This window comes from Pygoscelis adeliae, unplaced genomic scaffold, assembly GCF_000699105.1.
Source record: "Pygoscelis adeliae isolate BGI_AS28 unplaced genomic scaffold, ASM69910v1 Scaffold57, whole genome shotgun sequence".
NCBI lineage: Eukaryota > Metazoa > Chordata > Aves > Sphenisciformes > Spheniscidae > Pygoscelis > Pygoscelis adeliae.
This window is the reverse complement of record NW_008825615.1, coordinates 15736189-15746385: the sequence shown is the minus strand read 5'-3', so window position 1 is coordinate 15746385 and position 10197 is coordinate 15736189. Positions and strand designations below refer to the sequence as shown.

The window sequence follows — 10197 nt, the reverse complement described above, 5'->3', positions numbered from 1 at the left end:
TAAAACCCCCGGGTTTTGGGGGGCGGTTTCAGCGTGGGGGGGGGGTGGGCTTGCTCTACGTTGCTTACTTTAATATTAAAGGCTTGACATGAAATGGTGAGTGTGTGCTCTTTCCTGCCACCCCTTTTTTATTGTGATCAAGGACACACCTGCTCGGGTAAAAAAAAGGATGCACTTCATTAAGCATACACTTAATTTGGGGGAAGGAGGGGAAAGGTGTATTTCACCGGCTGGCGGGAGAGAGGCTGTAGTGCTGCTGGGGCTGTCGGGCTGCAAACCACTGCCACCCATGCCTTTACAGAGCACAGCTGGGGAAGTGGGGATCAGTATTACAACAGTAACTTAAATGCTTTTTGGAGAACAGAAGCCTAACTTCAGGCAATGCATCAAGATCTAAAGGTGAAATAAAAGGGTCGTAGACAGATAGGATAAAGATTCTGTATGTATAGCTTCCTGAAGACAGCCTAGGTTTCTGTCTGGAAACTTTGGGTAGACTGTGAAAACTCCTATTTTTGCCTGGTGTTGCAGGGCCTGTGACATTCCGCCTGAAGTACACCAAGTACAGCCTGGTTGAAAGGGCACTTAGCTGTGCGCTCAGAAGACACGTATGTATCCATAGCATATGCCCAGATCAGCCATATGGCACAAGTGCAATAAAACTGATGCTTTGGGTGGTGTCAAGCTTTTTCCTTGCATGCATGTATTTTTGACTGGGAAACATGCATGCCACATGCATCCCAAAAATACCAATTTCTCCTAATGGAAATATAGTATACCAAGATACTGAGGTGTAAGGAAGGGCAGCAGTTAGTGAAAAGATGATACAATAGACACACCTTCACCTTTCGAATGTTTTGACACAGTAGTGAAGCATGACTTAGGAGAGCGTAGTATTATTTAGAACACTTTAAGTAATGACTTTTTTTTTACCAGGAGGAAGGAACTTGTTTGTCTTCAGTTGCAATGTGTTTTCTTCCCCAGAGTTGGGACCATGGCTATTGACTGGATTGGTTTTGCATATGCTGCATTGTTGGCTGTTGGAGGTGTTGTAGGATACACTCGTAAAGGTAAATACCGGGACAGCAGGATTTGGAAATGAAGTATTTGAGTTTCCTCTCTGCTACGCATTGTAGAAAAAAAAAAAAAAATTGATGCGAGACATGAAAACTTTGCTATAATGAACACAACTGCATCTTAAATCCATCCTGCGCTGCTATAAATGAGCTGAGTCTCATGAGATTTACTTGGGTCAACTTAAGCATTTAAGTGGTCACTTTTTTCTGTTAATCTAACTGATGAGTTTGTTTTCAGGGTAAAAAGGGGCTGTCGTGTTATTTTTGATCTTCAGTGTATTTTGGGCCTTCTATTTCCTTTAATCATTCCTGCGTTGAGCGCAGTAGATGATCTTTGATTAAAGTTTATTTTCTGCGGAGGCATCCTGCCTTGATTTTGAGATTTCCAGATGCACACTGGAAAGAAAACCCTTTCCTTGCATATTCTGATCTGGTGGTTAATTCTCTCTTAGATATTAACTCTTACAATAATCAGGTTTTAGGTTATCCTGTACTACAAAGCGCATTTTTCCATATTTCGGTCATTTTTGCAGTCCTTTCCAGCTCTCAGCGCCCTGCCCGAACCGAGCACAGCATCCCAGCAGAGGTCGCAGTGGTACCAAGGACGGGCAGGCAGGATCTCCAGGCTGGTCCCCATTAGCTCTCCCACAAAAGTGCACGTCCCAGCAGCACATCAGTCTTCTTCGCCGTGGCCATTATCCATCCCGATTCTTGTGATGTAGGGTCACTGTTTCCCTGCGTAGCGTGCACATGCTTTGCTCTTAGAGACACGGCTTTATATCTGACTTTCTGAAAACACTTGCTGTATTTTTTTGTTTGCACTCAGCTGCACTCACTGACTTCCCATTCGCTTGTTCTCCTCACTCTTTAATAGTTGGTCGGTCCTTGTGGCAAATCTAGATTATTTTTTTAATTGGTAATGATTTCTGTTTTCTTGCAAATTCTTGATTAAAAATATTCGGTATAACAGGACTGGGAGCTAAATGACATCTGGGGGTCTGGATTCTTTATTTATAAACGTTTGGGGATCAGCTTAATCCAGATAATACCTGCTGTGTTGTTTCTACGCTTTTATCCTATGGTACCGAGTCAAATGCCTATTCAGAAACCTAAGTATAGTACTGAAACTCTGGGCTTTATGAACCAGTTTTGTAATAGCACTGAAAGAAGATGTTGAGTTACTTTTAAAAGCCATATTTTCATCCTCATTGCCATCTAATTGTTTTTTAATTCTTTATTAATTAAATGTGATGTTGGTGATACCATTTCTTTGTCCAGGACTGATGTCAGACTGAAAGGCTTATGACTACATATGTTGTCCAATTTATCCTTTATATGTCTTGACACATTTCTACCATTTTTGGAGACTCCCAAGTGCTGTAAGTTATAGTTAAAATCAACAGACAGTCCAGAGAAATTACAAAAATGTTTCTAAAGGTTTTTATGGTAGAGAAAATAGCCAAGTTCTTTGAAGATTATTTTTCCCAAATTGCAATTATTACTAGATCTTGATCATCTCCCTCTAATTTAGTCAACTTTGCCCCTAATGCCATGCAAGAGAATGACCCAGTTACAGAAATGTTACCTCTCTATTCACACTAGGTGAGCTAGCTGCACTGTGGCAAAATTGGTTCTGTTTTTAAAATACATGGATAATACTGTGTAGGGAGACAACTACTGTGTAAAAATTGAGCTTAAAGACATTGTATTAAGAAATAACACTTCAATGGTTTCTTGCAGGTAGTAAAATCTCTTTAGCTGCTGGTCTCACCCTTGGTTCTGTGGCTGGTTATGGAGCCTACTGCATAACACGTGATCCGAGAAACGTGAAGATATCATTGTGTAAGTGTTTTACTACAGTAAACAAACAAAAAACCCCAAAAAAGCAGTTTCCTGAACCGCATGTAAAATTCTCTCTTTTATTAAATTTTGAGTATTGCTTTAGTTTAAATGTTAGTTTTTAAATCGAGTTCGACAGTTTAACTTAGCTTGCAAAAGTCAAGAGCTTAACTGTGGAACCATTTGCAAGGTAAGGCAGATCATTCACACAAAGTCAGCAGGTGTGTGTTACCACCTGGCAGCGCCTCCTTTTATTAGATGGTTACCTAACATTGCAAATATTGTGAAATCCAGCTGAGAAATGTGGGAGAGTACTGGAATAAAATTATTAGCGCTACAGATTAGAATGTAATTTGAGAAGTAAAGTAGGTGTGGGATCCAGTCTTGCATAACATAACATATCCTCAGCTCCCAATGAAACAAATAGTTTGACTCAGTGTCTGCTGAGCAGACTTTGCTGCTAAGAAAGACGGGATACAAATTACGCAGTAATTGTCACATTAGCTAGTTTGCCCTGAAACCCTCATGGAGGCAAGGAACTACAGTCTCTAAGGGGGATGTTAACCTCACAGAACTGATTTGCAGTTAAGAGCTATTGGGAGCTTGTCTCACTCATGGTTTTAGCAGAGGTGGCTTAGGCTGTGGTTTCACATGCCGAAATGCATTTAAAGTACATTTAATCCAGACTGTGTGAGTACACAATTGCTTTTTCTGAACTTAGTTAGAAGTTATGGTATACTGTTCATGCTGGCTTTGTGCTTTACACCAGTTGTAAAAATTTCCATTTCAAAAAAATGTCGAATAGCATTGTCAGCAAAGTATGTTCCCACCGAGTTCTTCAGTAAAGGTGGTCATGGCATACCTGATCTGCTCCTAGATGGCCTAAATTGGATATTCCAGTTTTGCCACCATGACCTTGCTCAGATTAAGTTATCCCACTGTTAAAAAAAAAACACAAAACTTTTTTGGAATGAAGATAGCCTTAAGTATATGTAAATTTGTAATCATTCAGTGTGAGGTGCTTTTAAGCAGCATACAGTATTGTACTTTTATGGGTCAATTAAATCACTAATTTGGATACAGAATTTGTGGAAGACTAATTCAAACTTACTAAATATTCCCTGTTTCCCAGTTCCCTGGTTTTGAAAGAACTAATACAAAATTTCCACTAATCTGCTTGTGAACGTCAGATATACTAAAATACTGTCAGTGTTGTGCATTTCGTGTAGCTGTAGGCATGTGAGGACTTTCTCTCAACTGGAGAAATGCATATTACTAATTTAATGGAAATTACAGCAGTACAGATGACATAGCATTCACTACACCTGCCTTAGAAAGTTCTTATTATGTAGAGTAAAAGGAACAAACACTTTTTAAAGCAGTCCTAGTTTAAAATGTTTACAAAGTAATGTTCTAATTGCTTAAAACCTAAACATATCTTTAACCTTGGCTATGAATGGGTGGCCTCTTCAAGATCCGCCTATGCTGAATGAAACAAAGAAGGTGGTCTGAACTAGCTATGGTGATTTTTGCCTGAACTGAGTTAGGAAGTATTCATACAAAGTACTCTGCCAGGGCCAACCATTCAGGCTGGTTTTAATCTCGTTCAGGCTCATGTATGTCAGTCTGGAAGAGGGTGTTTTCTGGCTTCTATAGACACAGATACCTCAAATGAATAAAGAACTCAGTAGGAAGACTTCAGAGAAGGGAGAATTAGACACACCCGGAAACATCTACAGGTCCACACTTCAAAAAACTTGGGTGGCTGCTGTATCTGCTACTTTCAGAACAATAAGGGTTTTCCGTAATAAATGTGTATTGCTTTTGTATAAAATCAGAATGTTTTCACTCGTGCCTAACCTCCCAAAGTGCCAAAAGCAACTAGAGAACAAATGAAAGAAGGAAATTAAGTGCATGGAAGAAAGTGACCACTCAACTTAGAAACCAGTGGAGTAAATTGCAATGTAAAATGAAGCAAGTACCCAAACCTTTAAAAGGTTAGGAAATTTAAAAAAAAAAAAATCCCCCTCCAAACCCATAATTATCTATAGTATTTATCACCTATGCAAGAGTCTCCTACAATAATGTAGGTAATGTTTTAGTACAAGACCTTGATAGTAGGGTTCTTGTAACTTGTCCTACATACAAAGAGTATGTAGCATACAGATACCCCAGGCAAATTTTCTTAGTTGTTTTATAAATTATTCTTTCAGGCATTTTCCTAGTCCCCCTGAAATTAACTCTGCGCTTTTTTGAATACTTTAATGCAATTTTATGTGTTTGGAATAGGTGTAGAAATTCAGACTTCAGTATGCAACAGTTACTGCTATTCAGAGTGCAAGTTGATGCACCTGAATTATTGAATTTCTGATCTGAATCTGATTTACTGAATTGAATTTGGCTTGATTTATTGAATTTCTTTGATTTAAGGTGAAACAGTGAATATCTAGCACTTTTGAAAATCAGGTCTAAAAGTTGAACGTCTTAAAAATTCACTGGCACATGTGAAAAGCCAGATACTAGTAACTGGAAAAAAGAACATTACAGAGTGAACATGCTTTGTAGCTTGTAATTAATTGTAAATATATTCAGGGCTCTGGCAAGACGCATACTGTGGAATAGTCCACTCCTCAGATGTTCCGGAGAGGATCAAGGCTATGGGACCAGAAAATAAGAGCAATGGATAATGGAGCATAATAGTTTTTTTGCAGGGTATCTTTAATGAGTGCACATGTGTAGCTGGTAGTTTTGTAAGATGCTTGTAACTGTCAGAGCTTGTTTTATAATCCTGGAGTTTAAAATTCTTGACACCTGTGAGCACAGGACTGTCCACAGGAGTAGGCAGTGGAGTTTGAAGAAATTAGCCAGATGGTTTAACTGCTCCATAAAAAAGAAGAGATTTGTGTAACTGCCATTACTTCGGCTGCAGAATGATAAAAGCCCAGCTGCCCATGAGAAGTCCTGCCTCTCTGCCCACTTCTAGGAAGTATTTCAGGTGACAGTTCTTTAACGAAGCTAGCTATCTTTGCAGAGTTTTATGTGTTCTTATCAACCTTCTCATTTATGTAGTGCTCTGCAGCCATAGTTCAATATGAAATCCACATGCCTGAACAGTTCATTGCTACCTCCATTTTTAGGTAAGACTACTCCAGGAAGAAGATGCAATTCCTTTCATGATGTTTATTCTCTGCTGTTTGTGCTGCATTTGTTGCCCTCTTGGGCTGCCCATTCTTGTCACAGACAAGGGTGGTTCCCTCCTAGCAAAAGGAATCAAGGGAACTTGTGGTCATGATGAAGGAGATGTTGATAGCCATATTCTGTAGCAAAAATCTAGTTTTTAAGGCTCAGCAAATAAAGAGCTAGCATTCTAAAAAGAAAACAGATAAAGCTGGATGCTCCTTGAATAGTCAGACAACAGCTGCACTGGTCTAGGGTGGTGGGATTTATGAGACACTATTCCTGTAATTCAGCATACACGTTACTGTTACGATGAAGAGTCTTCCTGCTTTATTTGTATCCCCGTGAAGGTAGATACGGGGGAGTAGAATTCACTGTCTGACAAACATACTTAGTATCTGTGGAATCGGATTTAGCATTCTGCTGCACGTGGAAACCTTATTTGTAGCTGAAAGAAATCATAGCAGTGTACTTCGGAAAAGCAAGAATGATTTTATAGACCCTATCTCTGATCTAATGTTTTATTAAATTACAGTTCATAGCAAAACATAGCAATGACCTTTGACAACTCTCTATGTTCCTGAATGGTCCACTGGGAGAAGTGAGAACATAAATATATTGAATTGTCTTTTACAGTTTCAGCTTTTCTTTTGACCATTATAATGGGAATGAGGTTCAAGAGGTCCAAGAAATTAATGCCAGCCGGACTAGTAGCATGCCTGAGGTAAACATACTGAGGATCTTAAAGATTTCGCTGATTTTCAAATAGTTGCCATTTGACATCTGATTCAAGCCAGTATCAGTGGAAGGTACTATCACCCAGCAACTGTATGGTTTAAGTGAAATTAGTTTGGAGGTCACAGTCCTGTTTCCAGTGAACAGCTTTTTCATCTCACTAGGCGGATACATCTGATATGGACTGACTTTCTCAGCACAGAAAGGAGAGATCTGCAATTAAATATTAATGCATATTAATAAGGCTCTTGGAAGAACCTGAGGTAAGCCTCAGTGTTTTCAAACACATATGCATAAAATTAGTCATCTAATTTCATACAACAGGGTCATCTTAAAAAGGACCAACACTTCAGTTTAGAAGTGCTGCATTCAAAACTACTGGAGGCGCAGCACCTTTGAAAACTAGGACATTTTTGACCTAAGAACTTTAGTCAGTATTACTGAAAACTATGATGTTTCTAACCATTCTGACTGCTTTATTGCTGCTGTTTATTTTGGCCTTCTGGAAAACATAATTTTCTGTACCTATTATTTCGGAATTAAATTATAGAGCAAGTAGAAACTTTTTTTTCCCAGTGAGTCTGTAACTCAAAACATTTTTCAACTGTTAAGTCAGAATCTCCATCTTCTGAAGGAATAATAACTGTTGCTTTGTTGCTACCAGATTTAATATAACACCATTAACTGGTTTACTCCAGTTACATACAGGGAGGAAAAAATCAGATGCAAATTGTCAAGATGCAAAATTTAAGAATCAGGACTTAAACTGGAAAATGTTATTTTCCATTGTGGATCGCTTTTCAAGCCTAGGTGGACTGTGTGTTTCAACAGACACTGAGGCTGTAGATTTAGACATTTTAAAAGATTGCTTACTGGAGGCTCCCGTGTCAGGTATTTATGAATGCACTGTTATTTAATGATGACTTTCACCGTTTTTGTTCATGCACAACCATATTTATGTTTTTTGTTCTGGGGTTTTTTTGCAGCCTTTTGATGATTTTGAGGCTTGTTTTTATGCTGCTGTAGGAGAATTTAGCAACTTAAGAACCAAAGTATGAGTGCCACGCCCACCGAACAAACAGGCAAGCTCTCCATACTTGAAAGACAAGTTTGAACACAAGTCTTACACTGCATTTATCTTTTCTGTGAAAGATCTGTACCTGTTATTTGATTATTGACGTTTGCTGATATTTTGCAAACTTTTTTTTTTAATTAAAACAAATGTTTTGTTGATATATTTTGGTTTACTTCCATTTAAGCAGTCTGTTAACTCAAGGGATCTTTCTCTGTAAGTTTGATCTCTTTCAGGGGTGCTGAGCGCCCCAAGCAATCGAGTTAGTCTTGCACTATATCTCTGAGAGAAGAATATATTTAAATACCTGTTTATGCTAAAAAGGTATATTGTATTGAACCATAATTTTGTAGCTTCTGAGATCAAGTAATAAATTCTAATCATATTGTCAATTACTAATCAATAAAGGCTGCGGCCTGTATGTGATGCACTAGAAAACCCACCTTCCTTTCAAACACATGTTCTTGTTCCACTGGTTCTAAATGTAAAAACTATTATCAGTGTTCAAATAAAATGTTCGAAGCTTCTCAGTTTTTCATGCAGACTAGTGAGCCATTTTGTCAATGGAAGAGTCTGGTGATCTGCTTTGTACTCAGTACCTGTTTAAAACATGTACCGTGCTGTAAATTCCCACTGACATGAACCACAGCTGAGGAAGGTTCACCATCTTGCACAAATACATTCTAAACTCTCAGTCTCAATACCCTTTAACAGGTTTGCCATTCTGGTCTTACACAGATTATCTTGCTGAAGTCCTTCCCCATAAACAAAGGAGACTATTCAGACATAAACTATTCAGGGATTGAAGTTGCTTTGGTTTGCATAGAAAATAATTACATATTCCCTGGGTCTGAAAGCTTGGCTAAGACTATCTTCTGGTGTGCAGGGATGCGCAGCCAAATCATTAGGAAACTGAATATGGGCAAGTGCACTATTGAAGACAACGAGAACTTTTGCTTCTTCTCATTTTTTTCATACAGAGCTTGCTTATAAAGGCGATTTGCTCCGCAAATCCATCAGCAGAATACCACGCTTGGTATTCTTGGCAGGGGCTTAGGTGGTGACAAGGTGTTGTGAGCAACTCAGATGTCTAAAGCACAACTGACCAAAAAAAAGGCAATTCCCCCAAACCACAGCCGCTAGCTCTGGAATCTTTTGCTAACAAATGTTGGTATCAGTCATCTCCAGGTGTCATCAGGCTTACAGGTGATTGAGCTGATATATTACGGATTTCAGATTGGGATCTTGGTACCTAAAATCAGCTGGACACATAAGATGTGGTTCATTTTATCCTGAAGTAGAACTTCAAGACAGGTTAGAGGAATTGAACTGCCATGTACCATAATAGGCTTGGGTGGCCAATGCCGATTTGGATATTTGTACTGTAGACGAGGTGAATCCTGTCTTAGATTAAGCTCCAATGAAAAGTTTAGGCAACCTTGTGCTGAAACGCAGAAGCCGTCCTGCAGTTGCTGCTAGCCCAGAGCCTAAATGCAGTAAGCTTTTGTGGTTTTGAGCGTGCCCAGAGTTGAGCCTTCTGTGCATTTGCTGAATTAGCCCATGGGGGCAGGGGGCTGGGGCTAGGTTCCAAGCCCAACTGTGATGCAGAAGCTTTTGCTTAAATTCCTGAGCAGCCCAAACAAGTAGCATTCTCAGCAAGTCCAACATATCCCTGTGGGATTGAGGACTCGCAAAATGTAGAGGTGATGTCCTGTGCCAGTCTCTGTGACGGTTCACTGATCACAGCACTTGTTGGGGACAGAGGTGTAGCTCAATGAAACTTGAGTGCTACGGTGGGCATTGCAAATTACTGCTTCCAGCTACCTAGGTAATTTTAATGTAAAACTCCTACGAGCTCATCTGGGCAGTGCTTAGGTGACTGGGACGTTTCCGGCTTGTACCTCCGAGATACATTACGTGGCTCTTCTTCTGCACAAGTTGGAAAAGGAGTTAACTTTGCTGGGCAGCAATTCTGTATATACACTGGTTGACCGTTTTCTCTGTCTAATCAGTTCGAGTCCTACTGAGAAAAACACCTAACTGCAAGGAAGAATAGTTTATGGCACTGTTCTTAAAGGGAACAGTGATGATTCCCATGAAATTAGGGTAAAGAATCTGAAATAGTAGTGAATGCTTTAAGCACTGTTGAGATAAAACTAACTCGTAGAATCATAGAATAGTTTGGGTTGGAAGGGACCTTTAAAGGTCATCTAGTCCAACCCCCCTGCCATGGGCAGGGACATCTTCAACTACATCAGGTTGCTCAGAGCCCCGTCCAACCTGACCTTGAATGTTTCCAGG

General features: G+C 39.5%; 1 protein-coding gene across 6 annotated transcripts in view; it reads left to right on the top strand.

Moving 5' to 3' along the window:
• The first annotated feature begins 379 nt into the window (after window positions 1-379).
• The window catches only part of TMEM14A (transmembrane protein 14A), a 17416-nt gene continuing 7598 nt past the window's right edge, over window positions 380-10197 (top strand). Inside the window, exons 1-6 of one of the 6 annotated variants that reach the window (XM_009333193.1) lie at window positions 380-605; window positions 982-1067; window positions 2814-2915; window positions 6726-6813; window positions 6989-7087; window positions 7811-8054. In XM_009333193.1, coding sequence (XP_009331468.1) covers window positions 992-1067; window positions 2814-2915; window positions 6726-6813; window positions 6989-7064 — 342 coding nt within the window. In that variant the 5' untranslated portion in view covers window positions 380-605; window positions 982-991 and the 3' untranslated portion in view covers window positions 7065-7087; window positions 7811-8054. The other 5 variants (XM_009333196.1, XM_009333195.1, XM_009333194.1 and 2 more) reach the window with 5 other exon arrangements.